This window comes from Eulemur rufifrons, chromosome 28, assembly GCF_041146395.1.
Source record: "Eulemur rufifrons isolate Redbay chromosome 28, OSU_ERuf_1, whole genome shotgun sequence".
NCBI lineage: Eukaryota > Metazoa > Chordata > Mammalia > Primates > Lemuridae > Eulemur > Eulemur rufifrons.
The window spans coordinates 66395248-66417844 of NC_091010.1; the positions used below are offsets into that span (position 1 = coordinate 66395248).

At 46.3% G+C, this 22597-nt stretch overlaps 1 protein-coding gene across 1 annotated transcript in view; it reads right to left on the reverse strand.

Annotated features, from left to right (window-relative positions):
- The window catches only part of ADAM12 (ADAM metallopeptidase domain 12), a 283849-nt gene that overhangs the window by 42231 nt on the left and 219021 nt on the right, over positions 1–22597 (reverse strand). Inside the window, exons 9-11 of the mRNA XM_069460546.1 lie at positions 19507–19676; positions 17220–17304; positions 13141–13289 (exon numbers count right to left, since the gene is read on the reverse strand). Of these exons, the coding sequence (XP_069316647.1) occupies positions 13141–13289; positions 17220–17304; positions 19507–19676 (404 nt within the window). The remainder of the gene's footprint in view (positions 1–13140; positions 13290–17219; positions 17305–19506; positions 19677–22597) is intronic.

Sequence of the window (22597 nt, forward strand, 5' to 3'; positions counted from 1 at the left end):
AACAAACACTTGCTGTGCCGATTTAAATACAGGGGACAAATCATTCCATGATCCAACATGCCCCTAGACCAGTGGTCCTCGAAGTGTGGTCCCAGGAGCAGCAGTACCAGCAACTTACTAGAAATGCACATTCTCAGGCCCCACCCAGACCCACTGAGTCAGAAAAACTCAGGGCAGGGGCCCAGCAACCTGTGTTTTAACAAGCCATCCTAGCAATTTGCTTAATTGACATAAAATTTACATAACATAAAACTCAACCCTTTAAGCCATTCACAATGTTGTGTAACTATCACCACCATCTAATTCAGAATGTTTTCTTTACCCTCAAACAAACCCCAAATGCATAAAGTAGTCCCCCTCATTTTCCCTTCTCTCCAGCCCTGCCAAACACTAATCTGCTTTCTGTCTTTATGGATTTGCCTGTCCTGTTCATTGCATGGAGGTGGAATCATGTGACATGTGGCCTTTGTGTCTGCCTCCTTTCACCTAGCCTCCTGGTCTCACGCTTCATCCACACTGTACCAGGTAGCAGTACTTTGTTCCTTTCTACGGCTGAATAATGTTCCCTTGTAAGTAACACTGTACCACAATTTGTTTATCTGCTCATCCCTTGATAGTCAAGGTGATTCTGATTGTTCATTAACGTCTGGGAACAACTCGCCTAGATTTAAAATTCAAATGTTGCTGTAACAATAACATAGGCACAAATCCGAGCCTATTTCTGCCATAACAATAAGAAATGCAATCTAGGCTCATCATGGGCCACCTTTCATTCACTTTACTTGGAAACAGTTCTGTTCTACATTGTGGTTTCATTTTCTAAGACAAGCCCAATGTACAGCATTGACTGCACAGCCTGGTTTTAGTCCTGTGCTAAAAATCCCATGAGTATCTGCCTCACAAAGCCAAATTCAAATCAGAAATGAACTTTCAAATACCTAAGTCTTATAGTAAATTGACAAACCCTCATACTGCATGCTAATTACGGTGCAGGGAAGGTCCTGGTTGTGAATGGAGTGATGTGTCCTTTCCTCTAGCTTCAAAATCCAGGGCATGGTAATTCTGCCTTCCCCTTGCCTATTTTTTTTCTTTCTTATTTAATAGCTTTATTCCCTGGAGCATCCCTGAAGAGAACATTGAATGGGGCCATGTAGTCGCTCATGACATCGAAGATGTCGTATAGCCCATGGTCTGCAGTTAAAAAGACAAGCTTCAGTTTCTTGCACAGCTTTTGGCAAGTTCATCACAACATACTTTTTTAATATGTCTAATAAATTATTCCAAATATGCCAGGACAGCAGCTAATTGAACTGACATATAGCAACGAGAGTCTAGGGCAAAGCAATAAAATTGGGGCATTATTGAGAAAAGAAGCCCTTTAGCAGGATACTTTCCCTTGGCATAAGCAAGTGTTAAAACCAGCACACCCGGAGCCCAGGAAAAAAGTGCTGCTTTTAGCTCCGGGGCAGAGGATTCATCTCAGAGGCCCGGCAGGGTGGCCACGGCCCCTGCTTGGATGTGACCTCTTTTGTTAGACACGTTTGCCTTTTTCTCTAATATTTAACTACCAGGGACACTCGGGGCGAGTTTCCCTTGCTGGATGCAAGGTGAGAAATAAAAAGAGGATGAAGTAGACAGCTGGTGATTTGGGGAAAAAAACATCACTTTTAAAAAGAGGAATGCCACTTCCAGCTTCCCACCGTCAATGCAGTCACGGCTTCATATTTTAGCCGTCACAAAGCTGCCGAGTAAAACATTATTAGGGGTTACTTTTACTTTGACAAATCTGCAGTCAGAAAATTCTTTCTTGTAGGAGCCCATTGTGTGTCTCACCGCTATGTTCTTGGGGTGAACCACACTAAGCCAATTTATCAACCCTAACAGCAGAAGTTGTGCATTAGCTGCCTTGCAGGAGCTCTCTGAGAATCATTCGGAGACAACTGCTTTTCTTTTTGGAAATTAGGCATCCAAGGAAAGTAGCTGTAATCAGGTTGGGTTCAGAGGGGCTGCCGGTCACGGTCCCTGCTGTTTCCTGTGACTGCTGCCTCATTAATAACCGTGTGCTGAGTCTGGTTCTCCAAGCTCTGAGCTCCGGGGCTGACATCCGTCTGAGCACCGACTGCAGGGAAGGAATGGAAGTGACCGAGGAAGAAGGATGCAATAGCCCCGGCAGCTGCTGAGAACAGCTCAGAGCCTCTGCGACTGTGTGACAGGAAAAGCCAGCGTTGCAGGAAACCCGGGACGGGAAGCCATCTAGATTTCTCTGTTTAAATCGATAGGAAAAAAAAAAAAAAAAAAAAAAAAAAAAGACCGCACGTCATCCACAGCTGATAAATGATTAGATGGTAAAGGGCTAACTGGCTTTGGAAAATACGTTGCTGATGTTCTGCTGCCACTGGTTTCTTTTTGCAGACCAAAATGGAGTTTTATTTCTTCCTCACAGCAGAAGCCACAGATTCAACAGGCCAGGGAGGTGCTTCTCCACCTGGGCGTGTGGCGCAGCGCAGACGTGAACTTGGAAGCCCGTGTCTGAACGCCCCGTGTCTCGGTACTTCATCAAGCCTCGGTTTGCACACCTATAAAATGGGGAGAACCACAACTCCCTCACACGCTGAGCAGGAGGATACATGAGCTTCAGACCAAAATGTTTGAGAGTCTTTGGTAAACATTCAAGCACCATGAGACGCCAGCTGCCAGTGTTGACACGAAAAAGATGTTTCTTTTTCTCATTGCGAGTTGCCACTTTGGCTATTTCGAATCGCTGTTCGCCGGTGTCTAGCACATTTTAGTGCTTAGAAACATTTCTGATACGGTGAAAGATTTGTTATAATTGTAGCCAAAATGTAGCGATCTTTAAACTATAAAACCACAAGTAGGAGTAAACTTGAGAGCAGAATGCTCAGGATGGGAAGGAATGATGAAGCGGTTCAGCGTCGTCCCTCAGGTTGATGCACACCTGGCGTTAAAGCAGCGAAAGGCCCTGCTCCGTTCCGGAAGGGCCAGGGGTTCTCTAGCTCAGCGAGAACATGGGCTTAGGAGCATAAATGATCAGCCAACCCACCAACCCACAAAAATAAACGCTGTTCAGATGCATGTTACCTGCCGGGCGGCTGTGCTTGTTTTCAGTTCCCGGAAGCCTTTTCCAGATGTTTTTCCCAGAGCTCCTGTCACACGAGCACACTCCACACATTCTTCCGTCCTTTTCCTCCATGCCCAAGCTCAGAGTGGGGCGTGGCCACCAATCCTAGAACCCATTCTCTGGAGAAGACGATCTAATGACTCTTATTTTTTATCATTCATTCCACAGCTAGCTCGATGAGCTTTTTCAAAAAACAACACAGTAATTCACAGTTTTGAGCCGGTTCTGGTCTTTCCTAGTCCTTGGAGGAGCATGAGCCCAACATTCATCCCAACTTCTCTTCCAGGTGAGATGAGGGTGAGGTCCTCTTACAGTAAGAGGCGGAAAGGGGTCACAGGTGACTTTGCTCAGACAAGTTTCAACCCAAAAATTCTAGGGCCACCTTCAGAAAAATCTTTAGATGTTTTCACAGTTATGCCCAGTAATAAAAATTTTCAATCACTACCCACAGAATTTAGGCGCAACCAGGTATGACAGAGTATCTGTTGGGCCAGGTGGCAGAGGGGCTGCAGTGCAGCGTGAGGAGGCCCCTCCCCTTTCGGGGGCTTTTCATGCCATCTTGTCTCCCGGGGAAGGGACGATGAGCACACCCACTAGCAGCCATTACAAGCCTTAGTGAACCCCTGCTGGGGACCAGGAGTGCTGGGCATTCTCTCTCCAACACTCTTGTGAGTCAAATTACATCATTTCTCTTTAGAGACGAGGGCACTGAGGCTCCGAGAGGTTAGGTGCCTCGCCAGGATCTCGCAGTCCCACAGGTGGGACTAAAAGCACAGTCTTCTGAGGGAAGGCTTGTGTTCCTCGCACTCAACCGCAGGGCCTTGGGGCCCCAGGGCAGGGGCCTCCGGGCAGCCTCAGGCCCGACCTGGCACCAATGGCTGTGCCAAGAGCAGTGTCACCAGTGGAGAGAGGCGGCTGTCCCGGTGCCTCAGGGCCCCCTGGAGCCAGACGTCAATCAAAGCCAATCAGGAGGGCCTACGCTTCATTCCAGCTGCGCCTTAAAGCACTTCCCTGAAGGTCTTCGCTGTAATGGCAAACGAAGGCCAGGTTTGGGGATTTGTCCAGCACACCTGAGTTCCCGGGAAGCTGCGCCAGGCTGCACACACCTGAAGGCGGCTGTGGGCAGGGGAAACAGTCGCCCAGCTGAGAAGCCTGTGACTCCTCGCGGCATGAAGGGAGAGGGGCATGGGCCTGAGTCCACAGGCTCTGCCCAGCCACGGGCGCACAGGGGCACGGCACTGAGAACACGGCTCAAATGACAGAAGGGCACCCAGGTAGGACTGAATGGGACAATTCATCCTCCAAGTGGCCGCATTATAACTGCACGCTGACCCAGCGGGCCTACCAGAGGGATCACAGAAGGCCAAGGAAACCACCAGGCCAGAGAGAATGATAGAAACTGTACTTAGTAGGACAGTTCTGTTGTTAATAGCAAACCCCTGGGGCTAGAACGGAGCCATCGAGGAACACTGTAATTCATGGTGTTAACATGTGAACTCTGACCTCTGCTCCTCCTCCCAGGAAACCAGTTAAAGGGCAAATATAATTTCCCAGAATTTTTAAGAAAGAAAGAAAGATACCGACTGAGTGCTGGTTAGTTGAGACGTGCACAGGAGGCCCCTGGATGTTACCAGAAAGTGGACTTTTCGCTTCTGTGCTGATGGCTGTTTCCTCCTGAACCAAGTTCTGAAAGGCCAAGAACTCACGGGCAAGGGACACAGTGCCCACACGAAAGGGACCTCAGTCTGTCAGAGGTGGTGTGTTAGATGAACTTCTCAGCTTCTTTGCAAGAAAAGGCCTCTGGCTCTGTGTGGGGCTTGCCTGGGCCGGGCTCTCGCAGACACTGACGGATCCAGTGGTTAACCAGCGACATTCCACATGTCTGAGATGACGCCACCCTTTCCTCCTGCCCCAGCAGACGGACGGACACTCAGATCCCGCTGCCGGCTGCTTCTGCAGACTCAGCACGTCTGCAACAGGGCAGATGCCTCTAATCAAATGATAGGACAACTGGTCACGGTAGGTACCTCCAAGCCATGCCACCAGGGCTGAAGTCTGCACGTGCCCTGTTCTTGCCTCACCGAGCAGCTGACACTGGGGTTGTCGCCAGGGCTACGTGGAACTCCAGAGTGAGAAAGGCTCTCTCACCCCCAGCACTCAGGAACCGAAGGCTCTCAGGCACCAGTGAAGGTGCCTGGCCCTGACCACCGTGGGGACTCTGGCCTCCTTGGACCTCAATTTTCTCACCTCTAAAATGGAGGTGATTGTATCTGCTTTTTTCTTAGGGCTGTGACAGGTAAACAAGAAAAGAGATGCTGAAGTTCTTTGTGAACTGGACAGGGGCCTCCCAGGGTCTATGGGCTCTTATTCTCATACCTACTTTTAGATTTCACATTTCTGATCGCCCTCCTCCCACGTTACCTAAATCAAGCAAAGACTTCTGGGAGAAGCCCTGCTGGAAGGAGTCTACCTTTTGAAAGCAAATTGTTCCCATCACCCCGATCTCCGTGCAGTATGCACAGAAAAGCAATGGACCCTGCCTCCTGCTTACCTGAGTTTTCTCAGCTCTTATTTTGGTTTTTATCTTTTTCTATTTGTTGTATTGTTTCTCTTTTTGCAATCTATTGTAAATCCACTGTAGAATGATGTGGAATATACAAAAAATGAAAATGGCAATACTGCAAATGCCAGATTATAAAAGACAATGGCTTCAGGATCTTTTCCTCAAAGGTTCAGCCATCACGCAAAAGGCAGAAACCTCAGTCTGCCCTCATCTGAGTGTGCTGCGATCGCCACCCATCCCTCATGTACCCACCCAGCCATGCACCCATCATTCCACCCCCCCTTACCCATTCATCCCTGACCCATCTATCATCCACCCACCCACCCACTATGCATCCTTTTAGTTGAGAAGTGTTTATCAAGCTCTATTATGTGCCAGGCACTGTCCTAGGTGCTGGGGATTCAACAACGAACAAAACAAAAACTCCTGACCTTACGGAGCTTAAAGTGCATCCTGCTGGAAGTTGTCACAGTTGCAGAGAAGCCCAGAAACGGCCCCCACCCTCACATGCAGCCTAGGAGAGAAGGAAGCCACGGGTGTGTGTGTGTGTGTGTGTGTGTGGGAGGGGGTGGAAGGGTTGGCAGGATTTCAGCCGTAATGTTTTCACACATGTTCTACCACAAATAAAATGCCGGGTTAATGAGCCAATGACAGGAAATAATTTTGTGCTGCTGGAACACAAATTGAAGGAGGTTTGCAGAACTAAATGGCTTAAAAATGGGGCTGCTTCTTGCCTCCCAGAAGTTGCCCTGGGACGCTGCTCTGTACCCAGGTGGCTTTAGTCCTCCCACGAAGCCCAGATGTGGTCATGGCCACTTGTACCTGGCAAGTACAAGGCAAGTGACTTGGCCTTACAACCTGAGGCTTCTGCTTGGGTCATTTTGAAAAATTCAGGCAGCTTGTTCAACATGCTGAGCTCCAGTCCCCTTATATTTAAAATGGGTACAATCATGCCCACTTCACTAAAATTCCACAATGGCTGGTGGATGGCGGAGGGCTGACTGGGCCACGTGACCTCCCCTCGCCGTGGACTTTTGTGATGAATTCACCCACTTGCTTAGACATGAGGGACACGGTCCTCTAGGAGCAATGTCAAGCTGGCCTGTGCTCATTCCCCCTGAACTGGACATTCACGGCGCAGTGGCCGTGCAGAACTGGCCTCCCTACCTTGACCTCTGTTTTGTGTCCAGCCCGAGAGACGAGGACAAGTTTGCCAAGCCCTTGGGCAGTGGTTTTTTAGTATTCTAACTCTGCAGTAATTTCAACACAATTCCTTTACTTTCCAGAGAGCAACACACCTAACTATGTGGAGAGGAAACAAGAACAGGGTCTACACTGATGGGCCCTTTGAACCTCCTGCCAGAGTTCATCCTTCCTCACGATGACCCCTGGTGCGGCTAAGTTACTCTGGCGGGATAGTTCAGCTGACTCCGACTAGCAGCCTTTCCATTTCACTAGAGTATAGCTGCTCCTTTGTTTTTCTCCTCTATGGGTAAAGATTGTCATCCTCCACCCCGACCCTCGCCAACGCTTTGAGGAAGGAAATAAAGATTTTCTTAAACTTATCATTGAGAAAAAAATATCATCCTCAAATGAAGAGCTGAGGTGGGAAAATAACTTCCTCCAATCCCATCTTGGTAAACTACAAATGTTACTGTGACGAATGTATTTAATGAACTCGAGCAGCTCCCCAAAGTTCAAGAGGGGATGAATCCCACTCATGTGTGGTGTGCACCGATTCTCAACAGAGCGAGCTCTGGAGCGGGGACTTTCACCAACGCCCACCACACCCACAGTGCTGGGGGGTTGGCACTGAGAACGGCAGTTCATTTTGTCCCCTTGAAACACGTTCTCAGACAAACGCTTCCTCAGAAAGAAATTCGGTTTCACCACAGCCTGAGCCTGGGATGTTCAGGGAGCTCTGCCCAACCTCCGATTCCCCGAGACCAGTTCCGGCGGACTCTGCTCCAGGACGCCTTTTCCGTCCCCCACCCCGCCCCCTTCTCACCTTTGCTCCCTGTGTGCAATGAATTACTGGCCACCTTTTAAAAGATGTGAAATGCTATTGTGGTCATGTTAAAAAATTTCTCATTTAGAGGCACCCACTGAAAAACTTACAGGGGAGACGCTGTGACACCCAGGATTGTGCCAACAGATTAGGTGCCTTGTGATGAGACCCGTGGCACCCAAAGCACCCATCCCAAATCTCACCCCATCCCAAAGCAAGCCTATCCCAGAACATCCCATCCCAAATCTCACTCCATCCCAAAGCAAGCCTATCCCAAAACATCCCATTCCAAATCTCACTCCATCCCAAAGCAAGCCTATCCCAAAACATCCCATCCCAAATCACTCTATCCCAATGTACCCTGTCTTAAAGCACCCCTAGCCCAAAGAATTCCATCCCAAAGCACCCCTTATCAGAGTCCTGTGCATTCTGTGGTCACCAGTTCACTTGCCTGTCATCCCCACTACTGTGTGAGATCCTTGAAGTCAAGGATCCTTCCTGACGTTTCTATGCCCCCACCCTGCTCCCTAGGGTCTTGCTCATGGTGAGAACACAGTAAATACTGGTTGAGTAAGTGAGTGGTTTTGCTCTAGATTGTTCATCTATGAACCCTATTTCCTGCAGTGGGCTTGTCCTGAGTCAGGGGCAGGGCCGCTGTCTTTTCAGCTGTCATTAGAGAAGGTTGAACTTGGGAGGACGCCACCCAGACCCTGTGGCTCATCCAGATGCGTTCCGTGTCCAGACAGCTGAGTAGCATTGGGAATTCGATGAATGTTTCCCAAATCAAATTAAATGGAACTGAATGAGGCCACTGCACAAACTGCTGGGGAGGCAGCGTGGCCAAGCTCTCTCCTTAAACACGGTTACTTGATCTAGGTGTAGGTGTTATTCCTGAAGTTCAGACCTCGGTTTAATGTGAATTATTCACACCCTGGAGAGCAGGAGGAAACGCTCATTTGCTTCTTTTCTCATCCTACCTCATCCTTGGCACTCAACACGCTGTTCTCCGCTCCCGAGAGGCGGATGGGGGACCTCCTCTGCTAGGAGCTGTTGGCCAGCGTGGATCAAACAAAACCAAAACAGGTCTCAACTCCTTATCTTAGCATCAGTATGAAAACTGTGGCAATAATTCTTTTTAGAGGCACACCGAGAAAATGTGAAAATGCTCTTTGGTGGCTCCCTGACATAGAGTCCTTAGAGCATGCTTACTGTAGGAAAAGAAACGTGAAAAATTTTAAACAAAAAGGAAGCTTTTATATCAGTGTACGAGGCTGCAGAGGGGAGTGTGTGGAGTGACAAACCACCTGGTGTGCTAATGATGGATCCTTCCACTTCAGTTTCCGGATACCTATTAATTACACTAAAATAAAACTAGAACGTACATGCTCTTTTGCCTTGCAGGAAGACCCCCTTTTTCATTTTACAGATAGTGAGCCCCTTAATTTGGCAAGCTACAGTAGCTCAGATGCCATACGATATCCCTAAAAAGAAATCTTAAAAGAGAAATCAGATCATATTACTGTCTTGCCTGAAAACCTTCAATGACATCCTGTGTTCTAGGGACCAAAGTCCACTTTCCTGCCCTGGCACCTCTTCATTTCCGTCTAGCCACGTCTACATCACGTCCCTCCAGACCCCAGCCCAGCCCAGCCCCACTCCTGGGGGCCGCGCTCTCCCCTCAGCGCCGCGTGCCCACTGCCCTCCCCTGAGCCCCCCTCCTTCCACGCTCTGCAGCTCTAGCCCCCCACCCTTCTTCCCCTTGGTCTTCCTCCAGCCCCCACTTCACGTTGGTTGGTTCCCCAGCCCATGGTTCCCCTTTTCCTCCTCTTCCTTTGCTTCCTTCATAGCACTGCTTCCAACCCCTAATTTTTTTATTTGCTGTTTTTCCAGTCCCTTCTCCCCACTAGAACACAAGTTCCATAAGGGCAAGAAATGCGTCTGTACTGTTCACGGTTGTGTCCCCAGCGCCCATCAAAGTGCATGACACGTGGCAGGAGACACGTGTTGCAGATTCAGGTGACTGCCCTGACGAGATGGCCCTGTTACTTCCACTCTCATTTACCCAAAAACTCTCTGCAAAAAATAGAGGAACATGTGAGAGCAATTTTTTGAATGCTAATACTGCCTTTTATTTTTTTACTCTAGGAAGTGACATTTACTATTATGCTAAATATTCTTTGCTAAAAGTGTTCAAATCATTCACATTTTCCCCTCTCCTATAAATGCAGCCTATTTAGCCCTCAACCCTGTAAGATCAAGGGCTCCAAGAAGTTCATTAATGGATAGACTCAACTGAGTTTAACTCCCACACGAATCCCCAGATACTGCTTTTGCCAAAGTCATTTCCAAGACAGGTCTTAAGTGTTAACTATCTAAAGACATAAAACATACACTCTCACGCACAAAGACTTGCAGTAATTAACGAGACAACCCGCAAGGAAACCCCCTCTGACCATTTCTGCAAAATGCAACTGAAGTCATGACACCCAAGTTGAAACAGGATTCTACTGTATCCTAGAATTTGTGGGCCTTGGGTTCAATTTGTCAGTGAAGGCGGTTGGTTAATATTCTCAGAGTTAGGATTCTGGAAAGCTTTCATAAAGAATAAATAAGGTATATTAAGGGATACACTTTCCCCCTTTAAACCATCCACAATACTTAGTTCTTTTTGATTCTGAGACTTTAGTATCATTAAAGCAGTTACTGAATCATCTCTTTCTGAGTCACCTTTGGGGCTAAGATTTAAATTAACTAGTATTTTTGTCATTTTCCACCCATGCCTGCATCGGTGGGAGGAAGAGGTCAGAGGAGGGTTGGTGTTTGGACGTGGGCCAACTAAAAATGAGCTGTTCACACAAACCGCGGATGTGTTGCTGAGGGACTGTGGCAGGTGCTCCAAGTCCTTTCCAGCAACTAGGAGAAGGAATTCTGAGAAAGGCCTGTAGCTTTTTGATAGTTCCACCATTCCTGTGAGCTACATGCTAACAAAACCACCTTACGTTTGGAGAGTGATTTACAATTTGCAGAGACACATGATCTCATTTAATCCCCTCCCCCACTCCCCCGGGGACACGGAGAGGTGAGAGAACCAGCACTTGGAGATAACACTGGAGCAGCCTGGGAAATGCCACGATGGCTGATGGATGACGGGGGCCTGACTGGGCCGCGTGACCTCCCCCTCACTGTGGGCTCCTGTGATTAATTCACCCACTTGCTTAGGAAGTTGCTTTCCATCTAAGAAAATTAAAAACACCACTCTCTGGACAGGAATGCGGGACCATAAATGAGAACCAAACACAAAAGATTTACACAAAAGCACAAGCTCAGCAAAAGAGAAAACTCAGAAATTGCTAATATGGTATAAATCAAATAAAGGCTATTAGCAAACCCCTGGTAAGAAAAAAAAGCCTTTTAAATGATTTGCTGAGCTCTTAACACCACCATTTCTACCTACAGTGCTTGAACATCTGCGGGGTAATTTGGCTTCACTCTGCAGCTCTGCCTCGGAGACTTCCCAGTTCTAAAGGCTTTACAGAAAGCTGTGCCGGGTACCAGAAAACGCGCCTTGCCAGTGGGCCTTCAGAATTATACAATTTTTACAGCTGAAGGGTCTTCCTCATCTATGTATTCTTCACAACAAGCACAGGGGTCAAAAATATTTGTATAATATGTGAATAAATAAGTGGGTGGGTAGAGGGATGGGAAAAAGGAAGGAAGGAGGGGTGGGAGGGTGGACAACGACTGACACTCAGTTTACTGACGGGAACATCAGGGCCGGAGGGGTTACTCATCTGCCTGCATTACTAAAATAGCTGGTGTCAGAACTGGAACCACAAGGTCTCTTCAATCCCAGTGCTGTGTTCCTAACTTAGATTTCCCTCTTTTCCAGTTGTTTATCAATAGTTCAAAAACATTAACAATACTGATTAATAGCATGATCCTGTTGGTCATTGGGAACGATTTCTGGAGGCGTATAGGCTAATGCATTTGTGCCCATTTGATAAGGAAATTAGGCACAGAGTGCATTGTTTATTTCACGAGTTCATCCAGAGTGAGAAAACACGAAGACCACTCTGTTGCAGGACCCCCTCCTGCCAGCCTCACTCACACACAGCAGCCGCTCAGGCTTACTGGGATCTGGGCTTCACTGTGGGCACAGGTTCTTGGTTTCTGTCGTCACAGACTCACAGAGCGACTTTCTTGATAAGGTTTTGGTGACTCCCTTGAATTATGCTTAAGACAGAGCCATGAGCAAAAAACACGCCCGAAGGCTTTGCACTGGCGGTGGGGATGGACACAAACAAGACGTCACCTGCTGTAAGAGGATGCCCACGTGGCTCACGTGAAGGAACAACACCCTGATGTGAGCCGTGTGGTTCTGCCCAGTTTTGTTTTAAGGGCAACTCGACGCCCACAGACCATTTCATAGAGGCCCTCGAGATCGCTGCTCGAGAAGGCATAACCACAGTGCTCAACAACTTAGCAGCCAACCCCTGTGCCGACCCCCATGCCAGCGAGTCTTCACAGAGGCCAGTCCTCACTACTCAAAGCAGTCACTTCTTGTCCCAGTGTCCCCTTCCAGCAAACCCAGAGAGCAGACTTGGGCTGGAAAGTTCCATGAAGGAACCCATGAAGGGTTTCGAGGGATAACAAATGGAGATGGCATCGTATCCGGTGCACGTTTCCTTACTAACAAGAATCTTCAGTGAGCCCAGACTTCTCGTTTGGGACGGGCCCTTTAGAGACATAAGAACACATCTGAATCTCTAATCACTCCAAGTTGCATCTGCTTCTACCTCATTTGAATGCTCCAATAATGGAACTGTCTTCCTTTTTTCTGGCTGAAACAAGCCTACAGTATCAGAAAGGCATTAAATAAGGAGGAACATCCTAACTTACCAAAGCAGAACAATCATTTCACTTAAACCTCTAAGATGTGGCAAGGTGGTGTGGTGTCAGAGGCAGGGACACTTCAGATGTACCTGGGGGCAACCCCAGGGGAAGCAAACCCTCCTCCCTGGCACACGACGTCTCACCTCTGCCCAGGGGGTTTGCAAGGCCCTCAGACGGCTGCTTCCTGCAGCCCGGGAGCTGGAGCTGTAGGCTCGAATCAAGAACACGTGCTGGGACTGAAGGATAATTTGCGATTTCCAACCAGACAGCATCCATCCCCACACCAATTCTCAGGGAAGAGGTCAGGCCCCACTCCACGCAGCGTCACAACCTGGCTGCTAGCGACTCTCCCAAGGAGCACAGTCCACTCTTGGGAAGGAATTTCTTTCTGGAAGCTTCCATGGGAAGGAATTTCTTTCTGGAAGCTTCCATGGGTGCTCTGACCAGAAAACCAGGGGAGCTTTTGACTCCACTGTTTGCCAACACACATTTCAAGCCACGAACCACCTCAGAGCTGCTGGAAGCATCGGTACTTGCCCGGTCGAAGGGTTCATGATGCAGCCTCCTCTGTCGGCCGCCGTCTTGCAGCTGCAGCCCCTCTCCAGTGTGTCGTGATTCATTCCGAAATTGTGGCCCAGCTCATGTGCCAGGGTCACGGCTGCACCAAGGGGGCTGTCTGAATGGTCCTCGGGGAAAACACAAGAGCACAGACGTATAGTTCACATCTCCTTGGCCTTGGTTTCCAGTGCCCCCTCCCCAAAGACATTTAGCTTTCATCAACATTTGACTTAATCTAATTCCCTGTAAGGGGCCAGTATACAGCCATTGTTTAGCTCAAGCTTAAAAAAAAATGGATATATTTCATTAAGCCAGTTCGGGGTTCCTTTCACTGAGCAATGTACGTACACCTCACACATACACGTAGCATTCATCGTGTCTTTACATACATCATCAGGGCAGGGTGATGTCAGGGCAGGGTCTCCATCCTGCTTCTTACAATCTCTCATAAAGCCCTTTTCCACTGAACGAAGCAAAAACGTCTGTATCATCAGAAGAAAAAGCGCATTCCTTTGTGGGTAACGAAAGTACCGCTTTATCCTTAGCTGCGATGCTGCTGACATAAAGCGGATCGGAGGAAGCATGCTTTGTGACGCTCTAAATAAGACCCGAACAGTTGCTACTGAGCACGCTTGCTAGGGGAAGGTATTTGGAAAATTCACAATAATTTACAACAAGCCTGACCACATAGAGTAATTGCTTTGAAGACTCATTGGATTAAGATTACAATCCAGTTATGTCTTCCTCTTGCTGGCCCTTCGTGTTGTCAGGCAGACTTTGGAAAGGTACGTAGGTGTCCCGATTTTCTGACTTCTGCTGCCAGGGGCTCACTTAACCTTTTGCCTGATCGTGGAAGGAAGCTTCTCTCTTCCGCACTGCTTGGCCACCCCTAATTTAGTGGAGTGCCTGGAAAGCTTGGCTCAGATCGACACTAGAAATTAACTAAAAAATATAATTACTTAACAAACTAAAATTAGTTAGTGAATGTGATTTACAGAAATTGTGCCCAGAAACGGCATTTCTGAAAAGCCCCGCACACCGCAGAGTAAAGAAGGTACCTTATTTGTGTCTTGCTTTGTGCTACTCAGGGAAGAGATAACAGGTTTTCCAAGAGTCTTCCAGGGAACAGTGCTGCTATGGTTTGAATGTCTGTCCCCTCCAAAACTCGCGTTAAAACTACTTAATCTCCAACATGGCAGCATTGAGACATGGGGCCTGTAAGAGGGATTGGGTCCTGAGGGCAGAGCCCTCAAAAATGGATTAATCCATTCATGAATTGATGGGTTAATGGATTATTATGGGAGTGGGTCTGGTGATTTTATAAAGCCCCCTTGCCATGTGATGCCCTGCGCTGTCTCGGGACTCTGCAGAGAGTCCCCGCCAGCAAGAAGGCCCTCACCAGATGTGGCCCCTTGACCTTGGATTTCTCAGCCTCCATAACTACAAAAAATAAATTCTTTTTCTTTATAAATCACTCAGCTCCAGGAATTCTGGTACAAGCAACACAAAATGGACTCAGGTAAGTACAATACTGTACTTTAGAGAAAACATTATTCCTGATACAGTTTTTGTGAGGCCTCTGGATACAGTCAGATTCATGTAAAGTCTCACAGGTTTGGTGGTAGCGTCTACAGCCAGCCCTCAGTCTGAGAACAGAATGGCATGTCAAGGAGCCAAGTTATTCTTTGAATAGATGAAATTCCTAATAAATTACTTTGTTTAGGTTTTACAGTTTCCTGTTGTAGAAAGTTTTACAAATATGTTTCAGGAAATCAATCCTCAAGAATAACACACTTTGGTGAAGAGAATGTAGTTGATCTAGGAATGCAGAGGGCTGAATTTAGCATGCTTCGGCACAACATTCAAGGAATTCACCCTTAAAAAATATCCTACTTCTGATTCTTTTGTATCACTGAGTATCTTTGTTTTTAATTACCAAATTGTTTTACATTCTTTCATGTATAATTGATTATAAACAGAATGTCTACTAAGAGAACCTGATAAACAGTTTACATTTATAATAAGAAAACAAAAAAAACCCCAATCTCTTTATTCATGGTCTTACCCCCAAACTGAGACTGTTTCAGGTCAATTAGATACAAAGGCATGGCTTTAAGTTACTAGCATTAATGATCTGCTCTATTTGGAAAACTAGAGAAATGGTGCCAGGCATCACAGTTTCAATTTCATGAGGATTCCTGCTTCTTGCTACATTATTTCCTTCCTCTTAGATTTGTGAGTCCTTGCGTGAGGCATGGTCACATGTAACCCCTAGGAATTTAATGTTAGAAACACAGCTGGAGAAAGTTAGTCTAGAAGTCAGAGGTCTGGTCAAGATGCTGATCCTGCTGATATCATGAATCTTATAGAAATTAAAGGTATTGCAGCATTTTCATCCTACGTGATGTTTCTCTAATATGTGCAATACACCAGGAGTGTGTCTAAGGATGATGTTAACTGCCGTCAAATCAGTAAAACATACTTCCTGATAGTTAACTTTGGTCTTGACTTCCTAATGAATATAATTTGCTTATATTCCTCACACTTTCATATTTTTTTTTTTAAAAAACAGGCTTCCCTGTAGCTTTTAAAGAAGGAATCTTAATAAAAATTTTCACATAAAAAACAGAATAAGGGATATGAGCTGAAGAAAGCTGCTTAATACAGTCAGATCGGTGACAGGAACGTCTCAGCACCGCACGGTGGCAGAACCTGCCGTGTTTAGGAAGAATTCAGTTTCAGCTCTACAAAAATATTTATGCCAACTTTAAGTGGCAAAGTCAGTAGCAACTGACCACGGGACCATGAAACAGAAAATTACTCCCTCTTAAACATTTACAGGCTGCTCTGTAAAAATACAGTTGGGATCTGACTTGATGTTAACCTGGCAGTCACAAAAACCGAACTTTCCAATGACTTCCATGGCCGAGATCACATACAGGGCTCTATGTTCTCAGAGAACCAGAGAGCAGCCCATGCAAGCCAGGAATCCAATGAGTCGGTGCAATGCCTCCAAACAGCTAATACATTTAGTGCAGCCTTGTATTGACTATCAACTGCTGCACTCAGAGAAGAGGAAAATGTTTGTTATTTATATTCACTAAGATGTGACTAGGCAGTATATGGAGAGAAAATACCAGTCAGCAGAACATAACTCCTTCCACCCTTTAATACAACTGAACACTCGCAAATGTTCTGTTTAAAAAACGTGGAGGAGCTCTCGGCTTCCTGGAAGGGCAAGGTTCCGCTGTGTAAAGGAGACGGAGGAACAGTCTCTGAGGACACTCCCTGTCTGAGGGTGGGTGCGCAGGGGGCAGTCAGCTTTCAGAACGGGGACAGCGTAGGGTGGAAGCCTCTCCTTTAATGATCTGGGGGAGTGGAGCCCGAGGCCCCCGCTGGGCAGCCTATCAAAGCTACCTCCCTCTTAAATTCATAAGAAGTCCCAAATATTCTTCCCATTTTATTTCCTTTCACAAACACATATAGCCCATATATGACAAAATTATCCTCGTAAAGCAATAAACCTAGGTCTCTGCCTTCCAAGAATAAAGTTATTTTAAAGACAAATTGTACACCGGCCAGAAGGTATGTAAAGCATTTGCAGTGGTAAAAAGTCAAAAACCTCAGACTTTTGGCGGTTGGGCTTGGAGGAAGAACCATCAGAAAACCATTCAAATGGGAACATTTGGCGAGACCACGGTGTATCCCAGCAGCTGCGTGATGAGGGCAACCCCGATGCCCTGGCTCACCCCAACGCTCGGAGGAATTCCTGGATTGGAAAGTCCCAGTTGCAGATGTTTCTCCACAAAAGGGATAGGCTCAGGGGACTGAGCCAGTATACATGCCCACATTTCCTGTGTGCAACTTGTATTTGTCTTATAAACAGCCCCTAAAATACTGTGGGATATATCAAATTGTAAATATAGCTTGAGTAAGAGTAGAATTAAATCTAAAAAGCATTAAAGGAAAGGACCTAAATTCACAAAGTGCAATAAGAGCAGTGATTTTTCTAGGTCATCATTAACAAGGGAAACCAGGTCCTGATGTCCTGGGCTTACCATGACAACTCCTCCGGACTGTTCCGCGGTGCACATGCTCATGATGGGCGCCATGCCGATGGTCGTCCCTTGGAAATAAACCCCACTAGGAAATAAAAGAGAGGACTTCCTTTAATCTAATACAGAGTGGAGGCATTTTCTAATATTTGAAATTGTTAGGCATTCCTGCAACAGAGTATGCAAAAATAAAAATAGCTGTATGAAGGTATGTTTATATGTCATTTTGATTTTTTTTCCTTAAGATTTTATTTTTGTAGTTGCATCATGGTCCCATCATCCATTTAGAGTTTTGTTTTCCAGACTTAGCCAATGACTAGTCATTACTTTACATTTATAAGTCATTTGCTGCCTATTTCCTAATGGACCACAGGGAGACACTTCATTTAAACAGTGTCTGTTGATGGAAAGGTTGAAAGTAATCACAGAGAATCACTGTTAAGTAAAAGAAATGCACTGGATGGTTTGCTAGATGTTCTCTTGTGGTTGGATTTTGTTTTCCTGGGTAACTCATTACAACTCTTCCAGAAACCCAAACTCCTTCAAAATGTCCTGCTATTATAGCTTGCAAAATTAAAATTGGCAGGAAAATGATAGATCCCCTGGAGCCAGTGTAGAGTAAGTAAGCACCCACAAAGCCTTGGCACCCAGGAAACTTCTGGAAGGGAACTTCGTGGCTTTGGTGCAGGCTTCCTCCTGTCTGGAAGCTTAACCTGAATCTAATAATGCCAAGGACCTGTCTAATGAAAATGCTGCTAATTCCAACCTTGTGAATGAAAAATTAAACATCGTATTTGTTGATTCTCCTTTAAAGGAATCAAATGACTTACCAATGCTATCATGGCCATATGTTACATATACACAGGAAACGCATATATTGTGTGAAAAGTTAGATATTTTAGTCATGGTCAACTGAACAGAAGGTGGTAGGTGTATATAAAATCTCATCTATCTATCCATCTCTATGCCTACACACTATACTCACATGCACAGTAGGAGGAATTTCAGCCTTTATATTTACATCTATATAGACCATATGAGCAGATACAATTATACATATATACAAATAATGTTATATAAGATGCTAACTTATTTCCAGATGTTCAAGTTGGACAGACTCCATTTTGGAAAAAATAAAAACAAAACACTCTGACTCGAGATACATAAAATGTACTTTTAGTAGTTCAGGACTAATCAATGCCTAACATGTGAGGCAACCACAAACATCCAAGGGACGGGGAACCCCTGTGAAAATGGCCAAAGTAAATCCCCAGGGAAGGCCACCAGCCTCAGTGCAGAGGTAGGCATTCCCCAAAGTGAGAATGGGCTAGGACAGGGTTTTAACTTTCCACAGATGTTCAATAAGCTGCATTTGACTCACCAAAGGAAAGCACCTCTGTCCCTGAACCTTTCACTTTGGGGATATAAGCTGCATGAGAACAAAAGAATGATGGCCTAAAGCCGTTTAAATAAAAATCTGTTACTTCTGGAAATATCTACCTTATACCAGTTTAGACTATAAGATTGTTCTTTTCTTTTAAACATAAAGGTGTCTATAAAGTCTCACCAATCTGTTATGTTGTATTATAGCTACACTTTCCCTCGGTTTATCTTCATACACTTACCACTCTCTGAAATATTCTTGTTTATTGTTTTCTCCCACCAGACTGGAGACTTCTGAGAGCAGAAAATTTACAGTGTTGGTCACTGTTGTGTTCAAAGCCCCTAAAACACTGTTTGGTTCCTAACAGGTACTCAGTACATACCGATTTAAAGAGGGCACCCGAGGTTAATATGCTCTACGCCTGGTGTTCTCTGATCTAGAAAACCAGAGAGCGACAGCCGAAACAGGAGGAGGAATGAAGATTTTTTTTTTTCCTCCAGGTATCTGACAACATTCACCCAAATGTACTGTCCTTAGGTCTTGTATAAACATACACTTTTTCATTAAAAATGAAAGGAAATAAGCCTTTTTGAAAAAATAGCCTACACAGGACAACTTTATTTCAAGACTGAGACCAGAAAACTTAGCATAGAGGAAAATGTTTGGGTTCTGGAAGAAGTAAATGAGACTTCTGAAAAGGAATAGAGTTCTGAAGAGGGTGTCCAAAGAGAGACTTCCCTAATAGATCTGCAATTTCAGGTAGGGACGGCACGTACTCCACTGACGTGGACCGAGAAGCCCCCTTGATCAAGGCAGTGTGCTCTGCAGAGAGGCGGGCAGCTCGGGGGCCACGTGGGTGACACTAGGAGGAGGGAGGGCGTGCAGAGGGGAGGCAGAACTCCCTACCTGATGAGCTGTGCATTGTCGTGGGATTTTCGAGGTAGAAGCTTCATCTTCCTCCAGTCCAGAAATTCATGGAGGCTGGCGAACGGGTCCTGACTTATAGAGCATTTGTCAATGTCATTCCATACTTCCACGCCCACCAACACTACCCGAATGTTCAGTGGCCTGTAAAACTGGGGAAAACAGGCATTGTTGGAGGATCACGTTAATGAGAACTTAAAATGAAAATCAGAACAGATTTGCATTGTTTGAAGTTCATTGATACGGGTGAGAAAAACGTCTCAGTGCTCCTTTGTTCCAGTGGCATGAGAATTTAAGAAGTATTTGCAGTGCCTGATGCAAAGTGATGTGTTAACCGGACCCTCACACGGTGACCAAATAGATGAAGTTATTAGCCTTTTTACTGTCTGCCCACATTTGTATGGAAGCACACATTTCAAATGGTTCATTGGTGATTTAAAATGTGCATACAGATGTATGCGATAGCTAAAGACTCCAGTTAATATCCACTGCAAGAAAAACAATGAGTGAATTAGGATCTTTTAGACACTTCTGCCAAGGACAATAATTTGTTCATTTTAAGCAAAATGTTCTGCCTGTGAGTTACTGAAAATGAATCTGCATTAATTTTTCAGCAAAGACTCAGCCTTGGCTGACACTATCATATTCTGTCACCTATAATCAACCTAGAAGGTTTAATTAAATGAAAAAGTCAATATCTTTCAGAATAATAAAGGCATAACCAAAACCCTTCTTCGGGAATTTTAATGACCATCCTTCTCCCCACAGCCAGAAGTTAGCTCACCAACACTGGCATGGGAAAGATCTGTTAAATGCAGTTCCGCTGTCACGGGCTTGTGAACTGAAGTTTCAGGGACACCACTGAAAGCAAATACTCTCATTCCCTGGCTGTCCCCCACCTTCGGGTGATCCTGACTCTGGCCTATAGCACATGCTCCACAGGCAGATAGCCTGGTCAGAGGAAGCAAAAGCAACTCTTCCAATGACTGAAGGATGGGTTTGTCTCATATAAGCCCAGGCAGCCAGGAAGAGCGGTCTGGGTAGAGGTATGGACTACCTATTGTCCCCATGCACATCACCTGGACAGGGAGATGGCTCTGTGCTTAGAGTTGAGGGCATGAGGACATGGGACCACTGGTTGGTTGCAAAATCTTTCAATGCCCCTCAAATATAGGCAGCACACAAGGAGAAAGCCCTCATCTTCTGAGACCCCGGGTAGCCAAGGAGAAAAACGGGGCCAGTGACAGCAGCCAAAGATAAGCTCCAGGTGTCGGCAGGGCCTATTCTCAGTGGCTAGAAGCATCTGGCCAATGAGTAACAAACTCGAAGCAGCCCTGCATCGGATAGTTAAGCACCATTCCAGTGTGGTGAGCCGAAGGACAAGAGACCCCAGATCCTAACCCGCATAAGGTGGGCTCATCTTACCCCTAACTGGTCCCCCCAGCCACATGGTGAGCACCGGGTTAGCAGAAGGATAAGACCAGAGTGCAAACTACGTCACAGAATATAAACTGACTGCCTGGGCCAACAGGTGGTTTCAAACAGATAACAATTATAGTCATTGTACTAATGAGTTAATGAGACAACTGCATGACTCAAACACTGCCCAACAGTTTGTTTTTAATCAAGAAGGGCATGTCCTGTAGTATCTACTTGCGAGCGCCCAGCCCAGGCTTCCCAGGCAAAATGAAGTTCCTGGACTGCTCTGGAACTCCGAGTGCACATGTTTGGCTGCCGTCCTGTGCGAGATTACATTTTCAGCTGTGCTGTACACAAAGGTAACAGTGATGAGAAGGCAGAAACGGTTCTGATGCAATGCTGATGTTTCTATTAATACCAGCTTGCTAAGAGGTATCCTCAGAGTCAAATACCCCGTGTGGGCTTCAGGGCTGTCCTCTGTGAAGGGGACGCTATGTTCGCTTCCCAGGGGTGTTGTCTGGAAGCAGTAATTAAGATCTGCAAAAAACTCATTGTCATCATTTCTCAGTGAAAAGTTTGCTGCTTACTAATCCAGCAGCTTTTCATAATAATGATGGGTTTTGCATTCCACCAATTGGCCTTCTCAAACCACATCTTTAGAACAGATTTCATACTTAGTGGTATATAACATATAATCCCCTTCTCCAAAATTAGTGCCACTGATTAACTGTCATATGTGTTAAACCCACATGGAGCCGTCACACACGCCCCTTTACTGCCTGCTCTAAAGGTTCTTCCCAGGGCTGCTGACGGGGTCCCTTTGGTTCTTCCTGACAACCACCACCACAGCTAACACTTAGTGAGCATCACTAACACCCTACACATGGTTCTAAGGTGCTCCTGCACTGTAGCTTAGTCCTCAAAATAACTGTACGAGTTAAGAACAATTATTATCCCCATGTTATAGTCGAGGGCAATTGAGGCTTGGAGAGCCCAGGTGACTTACTCAAGACTGCAATTGCGTGGCGGGGGCTTGAAGACAGGCAGCTGACCCTGACGCTCACATTTTAAACCACTAAGTAACACTGCTGGCTGAGCAAGTGCCAAGACTCCCTTCCGAGAGGCTCACTGTGACCCCAGGCCCAGAGGAAGCTCGTGGGCCTGTGCCGTACAGATGGGGCTTAGCAGCCGCCTGCCTGATTCACGAATCCCAGAACGTACGTGGACACAGTCAGGGACCCGGCTGAATAGATTCACCTGACAGCAACAAATATTTGCTCGGCTCTTGCCGTGGGCTAGGCCTGGCACCAGCAGAGAGGACAAAGCTAAGGATGCCCTCACCACTGCCACCTGAATGCTCAGAGGTCATCAGGAGCTCGTGGCAGGGAATGCTTAGCCATGACTGCAGTGAACTCCAACACGGTGAATTGCCAGCAACTGTGCAGACAGGACGTCCAGGGATGCTGTCCTGGGGGGCTCAAGAAGGCTTTCAGGAAGAAATAAGGGGGTGGAATTCCCTGGGGTCCACCAAAGGAATCTGCATCCTTCAGGCAGCTGGTTTGAGGGCGAGAGGGGAAGAAAACCGTCACACGAGTGAAAATACCCAAAGAAATTAAATACACAGAAGATGGTCTTTTCACAAGCAGGTCACTGA